General features: G+C 33.2%; 3 protein-coding genes across 6 annotated transcripts in view; 2 read left to right on the forward strand and 1 right to left on the reverse strand.

The window, feature by feature from the left end:
• Positions 1-2849, reverse strand: part of LOC111710046 (serine/threonine-protein kinase DCLK2) — a 9731-nt gene extending 6882 nt beyond the window's left edge. Inside the window, exons 1-3 of the mRNA XM_023484058.1 lie at positions 2177-2849; positions 1754-1817; positions 30-105 (exon numbers count right to left, since the gene is read on the reverse strand). Coding sequence (XP_023339826.1) covers positions 30-105; positions 1754-1817; positions 2177-2797 — 761 coding nt within the window. The 5' untranslated portion in view covers positions 2798-2849. The remainder of the gene's footprint in view (positions 1-29; positions 106-1753; positions 1818-2176) is intronic.
• The window catches only part of LOC111710051 (AP-1 complex subunit sigma-2-like), a 24345-nt gene extending 7791 nt beyond the window's left edge, over positions 1-16554 (forward strand). The window contains exons 2-8 of the mRNA XM_023484066.1: positions 11394-11436; positions 11675-11746; positions 13333-13419; positions 14012-14068; positions 14323-14397; positions 14986-15123; positions 16173-16554. Coding sequence (XP_023339834.1) covers positions 11675-11746; positions 13333-13419; positions 14012-14068; positions 14323-14397; positions 14986-15123; positions 16173-16217 — 474 coding nt within the window. The 5' untranslated portion in view covers positions 11394-11436 and the 3' untranslated portion in view covers positions 16218-16554. The remainder of the gene's footprint in view (positions 1-11393; positions 11437-11674; positions 11747-13332; positions 13420-14011; positions 14069-14322; positions 14398-14985; positions 15124-16172) is intronic.
• LOC111710047 (uncharacterized) lies at positions 3581-11387 on the forward strand. 4 transcript variants are annotated; one of them, XR_002766983.1, is made up of 11 exons: positions 3582-3835; positions 4013-4063; positions 4159-4227; positions 4887-4962; positions 5325-5409; positions 5822-5906; positions 6463-6549; positions 7248-7326; positions 9715-9894; positions 10085-10384; positions 10762-11387. XR_002766983.1 is itself a non-coding variant. In XM_023484060.1 (11 exons), the coding sequence occupies exons 1-10, from the start codon at positions 3738-3740 to the stop codon at positions 10184-10186; spliced, it is 912 nt and encodes a 303-aa protein (XP_023339828.1). In that variant the 5' UTR covers positions 3582-3737; the 3' UTR covers positions 10187-10212; positions 10762-11387. The 4 variants fall into 4 exon arrangements, 3 of the variants coding, with proteins under 3 accessions (XP_023339829.1, XP_023339828.1, XP_023339827.1); XM_023484060.1 differs by having other exon boundaries at positions 10085-10212; XM_023484061.1 differs by having other exon boundaries at positions 3581-3835; positions 5331-5409; positions 10085-11387.
• Positions 16555-16955: the final 401 nt, after the last annotated feature.

Below are 16955 nucleotides of genomic sequence, written 5' to 3' on the forward strand. Positions count from 1 at the left end.
AGAGGTAAATTTTCTATTGTCTGTCTCACCTTCTCATAGAACCATTCCGCATACCGAGGTAGTAAGTCTCCCGCTTTACTCTGTTCCAAGTATGGTCCTCGTCAGCTGTAATACAATATTAAAGAGACTGTTCAAATATATAAGAAAATATAGGATAATTTAATAGTTATGCCGCCCCCACCTCTTCTTTACTTGCACCGCTTTAAAGGGACTGTATACTTAATTTTAAATAACACTTTTTATTCAAAAAAGGCCAAGTCTTTTTTAACATTTATTATTAATTCTAATTTTAACAAATTTTTTTCTTCAGAAGAGCAGTGAATTTATTCTTTGGCCGTGTTTTATCTTCTTTTTAGCTGATAATACATCTGTTTTCTGCTCCTCTTTTGTAGATCTAATGAATTTATTCTTTTGCTTTTTATCTTCGTTTAGCTGATCATAAATCTGTTTCCTGCTCCTCTTTTGTAGATCTCGTGAATTTATTCTTTGGCTGTTCTATCTTCTTTTTAGGCAATTTTATTTTTCATACTATTCTCAAATATCAAATTAAGTATAATTGAAAGTTACTGTTCGTGATCCAATCCATACAGAGGTGTGAAATTTCTCTGATGAAGCATATTGTGCAATTCTTGAGGATTTCTAATGCATCTATTTTCTCCAAATCGTTCATATTTATCAAAATCATTCTTACAGGTTGGATAAATAAAAGTCAGTGCTAATCGGGTTTGAAAATTCTGTGAATCCATTGTCAGAATTCTGCGTTGATAAAGACAAATGGGATAAGAAAGGTAAGGCTATGAGTGGATATTTTCGACAAAAGAATTCTTGATTCTTGCAAATTCATCTCAGACAGTGCTTTAGAATACAGCCTTGTCTACAGAAATCTGTTCCTTGCAACCAGCAGAGTATAAACCGGTATCATAGTGCATGGTGCACAACCTATCAGGATTCTGCTTTCTATGTTTCTATTTTCCTTGTTTCTGACAAAAGGGAGGGGGAAGAGAAGCATAGGGAAACCCCTTTTTCTTTGCACTATTAAATTTTTTTTTTTCCAAGTAGGATGTACTGCCATGTTATATTCCACACAGGTTTCTGTTCAACCACAAGAAACTTGAGAGTTGTATAAGAACCTGACTGTGTTGAGCGAGTTGTATAAGAACCTGACTGTGTTGAGCTCCCTTGATGCTTACACATAGAACCAGATTCAACCAAAAGAATCAACGTCTTTCTGACAAGTTCGGATACTTAATAACAGCTGACAAACCTTGTCAGTAAGGAGTATATTCAAAGCTCTCAGTAGCAAAATCTGGATTCAGGTAGGTGAAAAACCTCAATTCTCAAGGTTAACAGTGTTAAAAGATGAATACAGGCCTTTAATGTTACTTGTAGTTCCGTTTATTTCTTTTCCATTTGTGTGCAGGGGTGTATACGGGGGATATACACCCTCTGGCTAAAGTTTCTCTAGTTAGCCTTTTTTCTCTCTCACCCTGTATCTCTAGTACTTTTAAAAGCCGAGCAAACCCCAGTTGTTGCTTCTCTGAAAGCTAAATGTACATTGAAGTAGGGCATGTTTAAAAAACAATTTTTTTTTCTGGGTGAAAAAAAAAAAATTTTAAAAAAGGAGGGGGGTTATAAGATATATACTAGAAATTATATGTACAACACTGACTTTTATGATCAAATAAAAAAACTATCAATATGAATCTATATGTAAATGCGTATTGAAAAAAAAGTTTGTTTAGTTAAAACTTACCAAGAGCAACGTAGTCCAATTTCTTAAAGTTAGAGACACTAGAGCACACGTAATTCTCTCCACCCTGAAGAACAAAACAAATAAAAAAACTCAAGAGCAAAAATAATTTTGTAAGCAAAATATCTTTTTTTAATACCATCTGATAAAAAAATTCTAAAAAATCTGTCAAATTAATAAATATAAAATTAATAATCGAAGATTGTAGAAAAAATTATATATAGTAAAATAGAAAAAAAATAAAAATTAACATTGATATCAACAAATATAAAAATCCCATTTGTTTTATCTAACCCTTTCATCAAAACATTCATAAAAATATTCTTCAATTAAGATTTACATAAGAGGAGTAACAGTGAAAAATATTGCATATTGTAAAATTTTACTAGGGAGAAAGAAAATATCAGCTCAAGGTTAATTTCTTACCTGGATTTCATCCACAATAGTCATGAGTTTCCCTTCTAGGTTGTATATAGACCTTACACCATTCGGCAGGGTTACTTGTGTACACATTATTCTCGTCAAATGTTCAAGAAGCTTATCAAAGGTTCGAAACTTCTCGTTGTTCACGGCTATCACGGCACCTTTGAAAAACTTGTCTCCGTTAATGAAAAACCGAACTTTGCGCGCCTGTCGACAGCTAGAAACTTGAATAAGAGAGGCGCGGTGGGAGTTTAGTTTGTCACCGCCATTTGGTGATACGGCGTGCTCCCGCCGTAGAACAAGGGAGGGCGGTGGCGTGTCAGCTATGCTAACTTTTTTAACCTGCGCACTGGATGCCCTGTTCGGGTTTTTTAAAACTGAAACATGATTGTCACTATTCTCACTTTTGGCCAAGGAACTATTCGAACTTCGAAAAGATTCCGTGACACTTGAAACCGTCAAGCAGTCGGAATTTCCATTGTTCGTGGCTCCGTTACTCGAGCTTAAATCACGAAGGGAGTCACAAGCATTAAGCTGATGATCCAAATCAGATTTCAAGTCTAAGTCCTTCATTTCGTCGGAGAGGATCACAGGGACGCCAGATTTCTCGACAGGATCCTTCATGATTGTTTCCGAACTTCGTAAATTACATTATCATCTAAAAAACAAAACATAAAAAACTCTTATCAATTTTAAAGATTCAATTTTTCTGAAAACGAGCACACCATAGACTTGATTGTGGTATATTCCTAGAGAAACCCAGCAGATTCAGATAATTGATCACTTGAGAATAAACTTAATTTCTTAGAGCATTAAAATCACAATAATCAGCCAGTACAACTTTGTTGTCTTATAAAAATATATTAATTCTCTCGAAATTAGTCTTTTCTCTACTAAATTTCACTTTCAGAAGGGTTGCGGAGGCTGTTTTCAAGAAAATCCTGGAAAAAAAATTGGAAAAAGTCCCGGCTGCGTCAAATCCAACTGTAAATTATCCTGGTTTGTGTGCCGCGTAGCAGATACATTCCACCTCCCTGCAGGTCGTCTTTACTCAGCATTGGAGTCGTATCAACCGGACTATTTCTGATAATCCACCGAGTTCTGTACCTGAGAATTATTTTATATTTTATCATCTTTATTTCAATCAAAGTGTCATTAAATATGGAGTATACTAATGAACATAAAATTTTAATGAACATTTTTAGAAAATTGATAAAGTATGCTGTTTCCAAACTAATTTAATAAACGTTTTGTTTTCGGGATATAAGACTTTTCCATGCAAATCTTGATCAAATTACCTTGAATTGTAATTTAAATGTAATTTATTTATTATGTCGGAAAATACAAAGTTCAGAAATGACATAGGATCGTTTTCGTCTACCTCCTAACTAACATCGCCACGCGGCATCATATACTTTATTGCGCACTAAATTTGGATTTTCTCGAAGAAATGAAATTTTAAGTCCTCAACAGGTTTTATTTACAACTTTACAAGGGAAAGACCAGGCGTAACAGACCTTGTCGTCGTCATATTGTACGCAAGTAGAAAATTTGGGGTTTAAATATGGTTGGTATATTAGACCTTCCTGATGAAATGCTTGTTAAAATACTTCTCTACAACCAACATGATTCCATCTTAAATATAGCAGAGATATCTCCAAGGTGAGCTAATCAATACTTCTGATCTAACAATTTCTGGATTTACTAGCTGTCATGAACTTGAACACTTGAACTGAATTAAAGAATAAATAGATAAATTAATCCTACCTCAGTCCTGAGCATGGTTGGGAGCTGGTAGCGTTGGGAGGTTAACTGAGATATGATTGTTTCTGTTTTTAGGTTTGCATTAATATTGAATCATTCGTCCTTATGGATACGAGTTTATTTTCGGTAAGTTTAACACATGTGAGAAAAAAATAATTGGAACATGAAAAAAATGTAAATTATTTAGGAATAAACATTAGTTTAATATTATTTTTGTATAGTAACCCTGTTGACCTAAGCACGCTGAAGAACTGTCTGAAGTATATGGGGTCTTATACCCGTACTCTAAAGTAAGAACTAGGCTAAAAGTAAGAGCACAACTCATATTTCTTGTCCTACATGTGGTTTCCGTTTATATTAGTGCTTTTGGGTCCCTGGATCTCTCGGGCCCGGATCTGCAAAAATGTGTGGAGACACACATTACCAATTACCAATTACCAATAAAAAACTTCCTTAATGGTATTAAGTTTCAGCATGAAAACGAGGGGGGGGGGAAGAAAAATTGTTGAACATTTTTTATTTGTTTCAAAAATTAGTTAACCTTGAAGAAAATTTAAGGTCCTGAATCCGGATCTGGCTTTGAAACCGGATCCGGAATGTTCTAGGGCGAATCCAGGATCCACATTAAAATTAAATGGATCCTTAGCACTGGTTTATTTAATGGCAGTGACGGCAAAGTGGGGTGTGGTTGTTACGGTTAAAACACAGTATAGTATTAAGATTTCCTAAGTGTCTCAGTCTCCTAGATGTATAATTGCTGACTGCTGAGTACTTGAAAATTATTTCAATGATTCATTTTGATTAAAACAAAAACATATCAAATGGACATCTTTAAAGACCTTTTATTCTGCGTTGTAATTGCAAGGAAACTTGTTAATTTACTGAATGTTCTTGATTAATCAATGGTTCAGCATGAATGGAAAACTCGAAATAATTCTGTACTTTCAAGGATTACTGGAAATCTGAAGAGACCACGCCCTCTCCTCAAATCTAATTTCTCTGACGTCTTTTTCCGAGACCTACAGGTATTAAATATTTACCCCATCGTAAGGGATCGAATTTAATAAATATGATCTCCGTCACTCAACCACCTACTACCGGTTCAAATTTGAACCATTGATTTGAAGTTAAAGATTAAGGAAGGACTTGAATCAATGATTCAAATTTGAATCGTCGGTAGGCATTAAATTTGTTCCCCGGAAATTTTTCTTTAACCTGTATAATCCACCCCAGACCACCTTAATCCACTTAAAAGCTAATTATTATTCAAAACAGAAATTGGAAATTTTAGGTTGAGGGTTTTTTTTTGGGGGGGGGGGGGGGACCACGAACTGTTCATTCGAATTATTGATTATAAATTTTGACAACCATATTATTAATTTGTGAGGTTAAGTGTCCGAACCTTGTTGATCTGAGATTAGAATATATCTATTGTGAGAAGAGATCTCCTCTGAAAGTTAAAAATCTGCCAGGAACTTGAATAAATAACAATTATATAAATGTTCATGGTGGGTTAAGGGTTCCATATCAGGGCTGTACTTCTATCCTGATGCGAGAATTAGTTTAACTACGTAGACTAAGTTGAACCACTTCTCTTGAACTTGAATCGGCGCATTACGTAGTTGAACTATTTCTCGTTGTACATTAAATTTGGTCCTAGTTCTATTTTCTCATAGATCTGATTCTGAACTACATGCTTAAAAAGGAATTTTATCTATAGTCACAATAGATCATCTTAACATTTGTTTTTATGAAGTGTAGAAAAGTCGAAAAAATGTGTAATCTTGGTCGATAAGAAAGGGTTGGTTTGCACTGAATTCAGCTAAAATTATTACAAAACTTTTTTAAAAGTCTTAATGGATTGTTATCTATTTGAAATGGAAGATGGTCTGGAGCGACTGAGATTTGATACTGTTGAACCGATCAGTTTTCGATTTATTGATTTAAAAGAGAAAATCAGGAATCTAAGGTATTTTTTGATATGGTTATTTGTTTAAAAGAAAGAAAATTTCAAAATTTTTTTTTACGAGGTTCTGTAATATGTATGTATGCTTTCGCTGAGCGGCAAATTTTTTGTTATGGTTTCTTTCGCTGAACTGTGAAAATGAATTATTATTTTAGGACCCAAGTATAAAATAGGTTAAAAAAAAACTTTCCTTCTGGTATCAAATGTTTCCTCACCATTAAAAATATTTGCCTTTGCTTGATGGATGTTGAACCTTCTTACCAATTTAATTTTTATAACGACTTTTATTCATAAAATGATAAAAAATTGAATATTTTATTAGAAGAACGGTGTTGAATGTCCCATTCACATCAGTACCCTATAAACTGTCTGAATGAAGTATCCTGAATTTTCTGTCGGAAAATTGATTCTTTTCAATTGTAATTTCTCGAGTAAGTGACACGTCTCAAGACAGTAAACGACAATTTTAAAGTCGCTGATACTCGGAAATAGATTTGATTAAGCTCAATAATCAAGCCTCACTAGGTTTGTGAACCTTTTGTTAAATATTTGTTTTAAGAGTTCTGGAGCTAGTTCGTTGTCCCTGGTTTACTGCTAATCTTCTATATTTTCTGATCTGCACACTCCCACACCTACAAAACATAAGGAACATATCTTTCATATAATTCACAATTGAAGGAATTCCCCTCTTTGGAACCTCCGGGCCTACTTCTAAGCAGCTGAAGTACACACACTATATTAGGCAAAATGTCACAGTACACGAAAATAAACAACACTTCTAAGGAGGATTTAGTTCCCCCCCCCCCCTCTTCATTAAAACAGTAGCATATCCGATTTTTAACGAAACCATTAACAGATTTGTTTGGCCAACAATTGATAAGATATCGTCGTTTTTACATCTTGAAATGCTGCATAAGGAGAAACCATCATTAGAAGTTATCAATGTTAAGATAGATAAACAATTACATTTTTAATTTTGATGCGCGCATTATTTTTCACTTCTGTTATGATTACGATTTTTTCAGATCTTCCTTTCCGTTTCCGGTATATTTTTTCTTCCTTGTTTGTATAAAATCTCCCTTTCCCCCTCCCCTGTTCCCTCTTTTTAACTTAGATCTTTTCTTCAGTTAATTCTAAAATTAGAGTTATTAGAATATAAGGATATTTTTGACAATATCTCTTTTATCAAAAGTTCAGATTTGGTTTTTGATAGCAAAAAGATTTTTTACAGTTTTGGGTTGACAATTTGCCCGTTGGCTTCGAATCCAGATCCAGTAAGTGAAAATTTTGCCGATTCAACGAATCAGGATCCTAAGCACTGATCTAAATGATATGTATTGCTAGTGTGAGTAGGTGTACAGGCCTGCGAAAGAGCTTTGTTGCCCAACCAATGATGTACCCGGCGCCTCCACCAGTTTTGCGGGTAAAGAAAAAAGAGATTTAAATTAGTTTTTTCGGTAAAATTGGAAGGAAGAAAAGAGATAGGAGGAATGATCTAGATGTGATGTAAATATGTTTGAAGGTGGGGGTGGTAGCTGTTGTATCTTTCTTGTCTATAACCATTCATCTAACACTTTCTCTCTCCTCTCTGTTATCTGCTTGTTTAATGAGCACTATGATTCCGATGATTTATTAATGTTTATAATCCACGATCACATAGGTAAAACAAACTCGCTTAAAGGAAGCCAATTGCGAGAGGCTTAGTGGGATTTCTAAGCAACACTACATGGTGTGTTCTTTTTACTTGGGCTTGTACTACTTAAAATCCTGGTTCGATTTCAGGGTAAAAATAGCAAATAACAAATTACAAGATAAAAATATACAGATCTAAATTGAATGATAAATTGATAAATTGATACATCATTAAATTAATAATTCTTGTTTTGGGATATAACCACCCCTAAACCAAGCCAACCATTTAAAACCACGCAGGTAGAGAAAAGATAGAAATCCAAGCGTCAGATACAACTGGTATATATATAAAGGTATTCTAAGAAGGCATTCATGAAACAATAATACATCATTAAATCATAATATTTTGTTTGCTAGTTGTCATTTGTCATGTAAAAAAGTTGGCAATAATATAAAACATTTCTTTCTGATTTTATAAGTAAAATCCCAAACTGTAAGAATCCCAAATGAATGTTAACCAATGTTGGGATTGGAAGAATTGGGATTAGGATGAGGACTAGGAAGTTGGAATAGGTTGGACAGGGATCAATTGGGAATAGATAAAATAGGTTGGGAATTTGGATGGATACCAACTAAAGAGGAAGTTGGGATTGGGATTCAATGAATGTGAGGATGATAAAAGGGTTGGTAAATCGGGAGTTGGAGTAATTGGGAAGATTGAGTAATGAATAGATGTTCTACGGGGAAAGAGAATCAGCAAGATATAGAAGTTCAGAACAGAGATACAGATATAATAAAATATGTGTGTAAAGACTATGGAGAATATGTAGTTAAGTGGGTACAAATGTTAATAAGGGGTGAAGATGACATCTTGGAAGGAATTAGCGGATTATTGTTAAGTTGGGATAAGAGAGAGAAAAGAGTATAAAAATCATCATTAGAATCATTCAATACTCTGAAACAATATCCAAGGTAATAAAGGAAGGAAAGTTACTTGCTGTTGTGCATTCTCTCCGTACATATTGAAACCAGTTCTCTCTGGTCGGTGTTTGTAAACAAAAATAGATGCATCAGTGTTCCTCTAGTATCCGAGGATGTAAGCATTTAATTTTGAAATTTTGATAATTCACATGATCGTTTCCTATGACCAGAATATTTCATTGATTTTTTATGTAAAAGATGGATCCCATTTCAGGCTGTGACATCCGTCTTGTGTTTACTTTACAGCCCAGAGACAGTACACTTCAGTACTTAAAATGCGTACACCTCTGAAATAATTATCTTTACATTTTAATTCTTTGCTTATATCTGTTTCTACGACCTTTTATTTCCATTCTAATGTTTTAAATAAATCAGAAGGTGGTTGTTCGTACCCAAAAAATATGTTGAGATATTATGTGTAATAAATACAGTAATAACCGCCATATCTTGGAAACCTGAACTTATCTGCCTGTATGTATATATATTACGCTATAATCACCTGACCGTATTATCGGTCAGTGTAATCTTTATCTGTACCTTATACTCAAATATAGTTTAGTTGAATATGAACTCTGTTTTATTACCGTCAGACTTATTAGATCTCGGTAGAGAGTATAGAGTTTACGAGAGTTGTATCTGGATTGATACAGACTTAAGAATACAGAGAGAGTTGTATCTGGATTGTTACATACTAAGAAAACTGAGAGTTTTATATGGATTGATACTTAATTAAGAATACAGAGAGAGTTGTATCTGGATTGTTACATACTAAGAATACAGAGAGTTGTATCTGGATTGATACATACTTAAGAATACAGAGAGAGTTGTATCTGGATTGTTACATACTAAGAATACAGAGAGTTGTATCTGGATTGATACATACTTAAGAATACAGAGAGAGTTGTATCTGGATTGATACAGACTTAAGAATACAGAGAGAGTTGTATCTGGATTGATAATATATTTAAAGAACTAATGGAGTAAGGCATTATTTACAAATGTTCTTATCCCTTTTTTGGCTTTCAGCTGAAAGGAATATTTACTGGATGCTGAGTAAGTTTAAGAAAATTAACCCTGTAAAACTAAAAAACCTTAGAATTGCAAAGGCATGACTGCTTTGATATCGAAGTCTGTATGTTATGAGAGGGGGTTAAGGAATATTTTAGTAAGTTTTAAAACGTATTTTCACTCTTAACAGATATCGAGTACGTTTAAAGAGCTGAGCTTGGTTGACTGCTTCTTGTATGACGGATTCCTAGGAGATAATTTCTCTCTGAACCTGCTCCAGTCTCTACAGAGCCTGGATCTTAGGGACAACCCTGAGTTTACGAATAGAGGATTGGATATATTCGCTTCCCAATTAGTGAATTCCAACCAGGTAATTCTTCTTCTTTTAAATCGTAAAAATTTTTATTTTAAAAAAAAATCGTACTTATATCTTTAGCATAGTCTGTTTGATTTGAAATTTTGCGTTGCAAGATGAGATATACAAACCTTCAAACTTAAGAATACGTTTGAACATTTCTAATCTAGATTTATTTTTAATTTTTGATAATAATTATCTTCAGGAAGGTATAATAAAGAAATTAAATCTTTGTGGAACTGGAGTAACTCAAGACGCAGTAGATCGATTCCGTTCCAAGTTCACCAACTATACAGTTGATATCTAATCAATTCTGTTCCAAGTTCACCAGCTGTACAGTTGATGTCTTATAAATTCTGTTCCAAGTTCACCAACTGTACAGTTGATATCTAATTAATTCTGTTCCAAGTTCACCAGCTGTACAGTTGATGTCTTATCAATTCTGTTCCAAGTTCACCAAATATACAGTTGATATCTAATCAATTATGTTCCAAGTTCACCAGCTGTACAGTTGATGTCTAATCAATTCTGTTCCACGTTCACCAACTGTACAGTTGATATCTAATCAATTCTGTTCCAAGTTCACCAGCTGTACAGTTGATGTCTTATAAATTCTTTTCCAAGTTCACCAACTGTACAGTTGATATCTAATTAATTCTGTTCCAAGTTCACCAGCTGTACAGTTGATGTCTAATCAATTCTGTTCTAAGTTCACCAACTATACAGTTGATATCTAATCAATTCTGTTCCAAGTTCACCAACTGTACAGTTGATAACTAATTAATTCTGTTCCAAGTTCACCAGCTGTACAGTTGATGTCTAATCAATTCTGTTCCAAGTTCACCAACTGTACAATTGATATCTAATCAATTTTGTTCCAAGTTCACCAACTGTACAGTTAATGTCTAATCAATTCTGTTCCAAGTTAACCTATTTTACAATTGATGTCTAATCAATTCCGTCACAAGTTCACCAACGATATGTACTCATAGTCAATTACGTTCCTTAATTAATTTAACAATTGATTTCAAATTTATTCCGTTCACTTCTTTACAGTGTGCAGTGTACATTACGTTAATTAAGTCCGTTTAAAGTACAATAGAGATATTATTAAGTTTCAAGTTTCTATTGTTCAAAATATATACATTGCATTAATCAAGTCCGTTTAAAGTACAATAGAGATATTATTTAGTTTCAAGTTTTCTATTGTTTAAAATATATACATTGCAAATATGTACAATGTAAAATATACATATGCATACTTTAGAAAGGAAATGAATCCTTAAACAAGTTCCAAGTTCAAATCTAAAAAGCATATCTCAAAGAACCTTTATTTTTACGGCATTATTCCTACGTCACAATGCTCGTCACTTCTAAACCAAACCAATATCAGCAGAATAAACGAATGTTTATTTTTATAATGTGTGATAGTTGTAAATTGTTTGTGATACACTGTGATACTATTTCTTTCTCACTGAACCTATAAAAATTGTATACATTTTTTTTTTTCTCAGAAAATCAATGGAATAATAAATTTTCTGGCGTAAGCATATCAAGGTGAAACTAGATTAAATTTTTTTCTTCAATTTCGACGAGACGAGACGAGACGAGACGAGACGAGACAAGACAATTGACAATTGACAAGACAATTGACAAGACAATTGACGAGACAATTGACGAGACAATTGACGAGACGAGACGCAACGATGTTATTTTCCAATCAGAAACAATTGCTAAATGGACGAGAAATTAATAATAATAATTAATACTCATAAATATATATTTTTTACTTCAGATGATTCAGTATTTGCTACTGTTCAGTAGACAGGGTAAACTGAGGTTACAGAAATGGTTTGCTGCATACTCGGTGAGATATTATTATTTTTAATTTGTGTCCAAACCTGTTTTTATTTGTTTAAAATAAATCCTATTACGTTGTTCTTTAAAAAAGGTGTCAACAAATCATGTTTTACAAAGGTATGTCCGATCATACCTCTGAAACCCCTTGACTGATTTGTCTCAAATGTTGAGGAAGGAATCGAACCACTGCACGGGAAGGTTCTTAGCCTGGTGTAAAAATTCTAAGTCGAGTGCTTTGACTTTTAAGGGAAATCTTAGTTTCTACTCGAAAACTGCGATCTCAAGCTAGTAGTTAAAGGGAGTGTTGGCGAAAAATGAAATGGTGTATAGGCTTACGGCTTTCGTCTATAAGGAGAAAATTGTCATAAACGACTTACACCGAATAACGTAGCGTACATACAAATTCGGAGAGTTGCAACATTCAACTTGGATCGTAAATAATCAATTTAATTCCAATCAAATCATTCAGATATTACAAACAATAGTCATCGATTGTTTTTCGACGCATTCGTATTTAGTCAATATTTCATAATTTTATTGATTTTTTTTTTAATATTTCGCTGGCGCTGGATTTTCGAACATTCCTGGAAAATATGAAAATGTCGACCTTCATTATCAAAAATTCTCGGAGTCAATCAGGAATAAATCATTACAAACGTAACTCTCAGATCATAAAAAGAAAAGAATATTATGATGACTATTGTTAGTAATATCTGAAGGATTTGTTTGAAATTCAATTGATTTGTTTACGATCCGAATTGAATGTTGCAACTTTCTGAATATGTATGGATTCTACATTCATCGGTATGAGTCGTTTTTATCAATTTTCTCCTTATTGACGCAACAGATAAAAGCAAGATTAGTAGAAATCAAAAGCGCTTATTTTTCGCCGTTAGCCTTTATCCCCGTTCATTTTTCGTGAACACTCCCTTTAAATTAAATAAAAATTTAACAAAAATCGGAGGTAGTTGTGTGCTTTCAGTTGGTTCGTTTTTTGCACATATTTTCTCTCGGCGTCAAAATTCGGCAAAATGTATGATTATCAAATGTTTATTATTTTTTTTTTAAACATTTGCCTTGCTGTATGTATTTAAATTTTTGACTCTGGTAGAAGATATGTGCAAAAAAATTATTCAAAAACGATTCAAAAAGTATCCAAAAGCGATCTAAAAGCGATCCAAACACGATGCAATAACGATCCTAAAAAGGTGCAAAGACTATGCAAACGATCCAAAAACGATGCAAAAACGACCAAAAAAGACCCAAAAACGATCTAAAAACGTACCAAAAACGATTCAAAGACTATGTAATAGCGATCCAAAAACGAATCATAAACGAACGTGATGTAACGCTAGTTTTTGGATTGTTTTTCTAATTTTTATTTTTGAAGGATAAAGAAATTGCAAAGTTTCTGAAAAGCAAAATTTAACAAAATACAGTTTTTAAATCTTGGAAGTTTCATTTTTTTCTATTAACCAAGACGATTCCTTAAAGAAAAATTCATTTATCGGAGATAGTCGATAGATGAAAAATATATTCAAGTCTAATGTATTAACATTCAATACAGTTATTTAAACTTTTAATTCTGTGAAGGAAGGAGCAAAGAAGAAGATAACCCGTGATCTCATCTCAACAATACTGTCGAGGAAACCGAAAATGTCGTCTTTCCTTGAGTGGCAGGAACTTGTCCAAACGACTCCACTTTTTCGATCCTGTTGAAATCTTAAAAACTTTATGATTGGATAATGTTACATTAATTTCCGCCCAGGGGTGTATATTTTCTTGAAACCCCGTTCCTCCCCCCCTCACTTTTTGAAAATTCATTTTTTTCCCCTATTAGATAGGTAAGCGCTGAGGTGGAGGAAATAAATGATGTTTTCTATTAAAATTTTTAAAAATTGGGGGGGGGGTAGAAATGGTAAAAAGTATAAAAAGGATGAAGAAACTTGCTTAGAGTCCAATTTACCATCCCCCGGCAGATCTTTGCAATTCTTTTCCATTTCATATAAATATACAGAGCGGGTTTTTACTGGGACTCGGGCCTCGATTTTCACGGAATAATGGTTAAATGATTTTTATTATTTTTAACCCACACTTCTTTCTATTGTTAATTTTTTTCATTTCACCGTATTATGAATATTATTTTTACTTATGTATGTTTTAATCTATTCGCCGAATCTTAAATCACTAACTCTGGATAAAAAAGTAACCTCTTCCATGTCAATATTTGTTGAAATATGATCAATGTTGTTGAGACAAGGATAATTCTCAGGATGTTAAAATTGTTTACAAGAGATATGCTAGTCTATACTTCTGCTGTGCCATTGAGGTATTTATTGTTCTATTATAAAGTATAATAGATAAACTTTCACATTGATTAACATTAAATGAATTAAATTTTAAAAATTCTGGGATCCAATTTTATGAATTTAACAACGTAAACAGAGTTGAGCCACATTTCTTAAGTGGCCGATTCAAGTTTAATAGAAGAAGTTAAACTTAGTCTACGTAGTTCAGCTACTTCTCCACGTTCAATAAATTTGACCCCAAACAAAACTTCCCTTTTTAAAATTTATTTTCTAGAACAACGACAACGAACTGATAGCTCTTGAGATTATTCACAGATACGTTGAACTCCTCGACAAATATTTTGGAAGTGTAAGTTCATTATTTCTTGTTTGTTATGAGGTCAAAACTTGTGTGTGTAAACTAAGGGTGAAACTATTTGGTACTTTTTTGTTATAAAAATGCTCAAATCCACCTTGCACCAGTTTTAAAGTTTTCGTTGATACAATATTAAAGAAGATTTGAGAATTTTTTTTTGTGTATAATTGTCAAATAAATCAAGATGGGTTTTAAAATGTCAGTCTTGAAACACTGAGTTCAAAAACGTTAAAATCAAAAGAAAATTATTAAGTTTCAAACAAACAACCGGGGTTTTAACGAATTTTTGTCAGAGTATTAAAAAGGTAGTTTTTGGCCTTAAATTGAACTATTTTTTTGTATCGAAAAACGGTCTTTGGCAGTTCAAAACGCATCATTTGAAACCCATATCAACATGTTTTAAAAAATTGGAAATTTCTTTAATGACCTGTGTTTTTTTAAATCGTCTTTTAAACTAACCGAGTCTTGATTTTAAAAAATATTTTACAAATTTTACGTCTAATTTGCTGGTGGGATTCGACGTTTTTGATGAACTTATCTACAATGTTTGATCTCAGTTTAATTTTTAATAAATATTTCCAGGTGTGTGAGTTGGACATCATCTTCAACTTCGAGAAGGCGTACTTCATGTTGGACGAGTTCATTATCGGCGGCGAGGTTCAGGAGACTTCTAAGAAGAATGTTCTGAAAGCCATTGCTGCGCAGGACCTTCTTCAGGAGGTAAGCTAACTGATACACTTTATAATCTATATGTATAAACATTCTCTTTCTGTGTATACCTCATGAGCCCCTAGACCGATTTGCCTCAATCTTTGATTGGGGAATCCGAATGTTGTTAGCTTGGTTTTAAGATTATAAAGCGAAAATTTAGTTTCCCGGTAAAATCGTCCAAGTGCGGGTAAAAACGGGTATAAATGATCAGTTGCTGTTCGTTTGTCCGATCATAACTTATAAACCCCTGGACAAATTTACCTCAAATTTTAATGGGGGTACTTGGGAGAACCACGGGGAATGTTTTTAGTTTGGCTTTGAGATTCTAAGTTGAGTATATCGACTTTAATAGGAAAAATTTAGTTGCCCGGTAAATTGAACCAAGTGCGGTTAAACGGCGGGAGTAATTATGAGTACCCTGGGCAACGATGGGTTCCTAAGCTAGTATATATTTAAAGTAGTAATCTCTGTTTGTTTGTTTGTAAATCATAACTCATGAACCCCGAGACCGGTTTGCCTAAAATTTTAATTGTGGAACTCGGTATAACCACGGGATTTTACTTAACTTGGTTTGTAAGTTCTAAATTGTAAGTGAGATGAATTTTTTAGAGAAACTTAGTTTCCAGTCATTGGAGGCCTAAGAATATATAATTACTATAGTAACTAATCAGTTACTACTATATCTGATTTCCATTATTTTTGCAACCCGATGGTGTAATCCTTTGATATTTTGAACCTGAACTAATAGATCGTAACAGAATACAGTTTAAAAATATGAAAGGTCCATGGCATCACGTTGCTAGCTTGCTAAGATGTAAGGACTAGTAAATTAAGAGTAAAGTACCCAGTTAGTTCTTTGGGGGTTAAATTGAGTCTTTGCAAAATTTAGTTTTAACTTGAAGAAATTTCCAATTCTTAAAGTTTTTTAAATTTTGATTCTGTTCTAAATTTTTTAAAGTTTCATTAGCTTAAAATTTATTTTTAATTGGATTTTAGTTTTAAACCGGACGTTGATTGGAGTTTTGTGAATTTTATTTTAACCTTGTATCTTTTATCAGGAGGAGACACCTCAAGGGTTCTTTGAGGACGCTGGCCTCGGATAATATTAGATGATAAGCGTGAGGAGTCCGCTGACATCGAGATATATATCTACTAAATCTACCAACATCGAGATATATCTCAGTAATCTACCAACATCAAGATTTATCTCATTAATCTACAAACATCGAGATATATCTCACTTATCTACCAATCTTGAGATACATTACTTAATCTACAATTCTCGAGATATTAATTCTTGATTAATTCTAATTCATTGGTATCCATCCAAAACTCATCGCCCTTTAAGATTTGAACATTCCGTATTATACCTCATTTCCTTCTTAAATGCAGTGTTTCCCTTTTTCTGCCCCCCCCCCCTTTAAATCCACGTAACTTTTAAGAAGATTAAAATATTAATTCTAAGATTTATTGGACTCTGTTCGTTTGTGTATTTTAATGATTCTTTTTGCTAAAAGTTATATATTTTGTTTTCATAAAAAGTCGTCGTTTGCCGGTTAAGATTATGTTATCTGTGATGACACATTGAACTTTCCCTTGACTTTCGTTTGTTGCATTTTAAATACTATTAAAGGGCGAGATCCTGGTTTTTGAAAGTCTAAAAGCAGCAGAATTTAATTACTGTTTTAACTTAAACCTGTTTGTAAAACCTTCCCCTTTAAAATAACCAAATCTTCCAAAAACTAAAAAATCCAAAATATTTTAACTAAATTGCGTTATTTATATAGGCAATTAATAATCAAAACCACTGATTAATAACAACACCACAATTTTTAAGTATC

This window comes from Eurytemora carolleeae, unplaced genomic scaffold, assembly GCF_000591075.1.
Source record: "Eurytemora carolleeae unplaced genomic scaffold, Eaff_2.0 scaffold423, whole genome shotgun sequence".
Classification (NCBI taxonomy): Eukaryota; Metazoa; Arthropoda; class Copepoda; order Calanoida; family Temoridae; genus Eurytemora; species Eurytemora carolleeae.

Excerpts from the sequence above, each read along its gene's own strand:
- LOC111710047 (XM_023484059.1), top strand. The coding sequence starts at position 3,738 with ATGGTTGGTATATTAGACCTTCCTGATGAAATGCTTGTTAAAATACTT. Across the intron at positions 4,064-4,158 it reads TGGATACGAGTTTATTTTCG|TAACCCTGTTGACCTAAGCA; the intron begins GTAAGTTTAACA and ends ATTTTTGTATAG. Across the intron at positions 9,895-10,084 it reads AATTAGTGAATTCCAACCAG|GAAGGTATAATAAAGAAATT; the intron begins GTAATTCTTCTT and ends AATTATCTTCAG.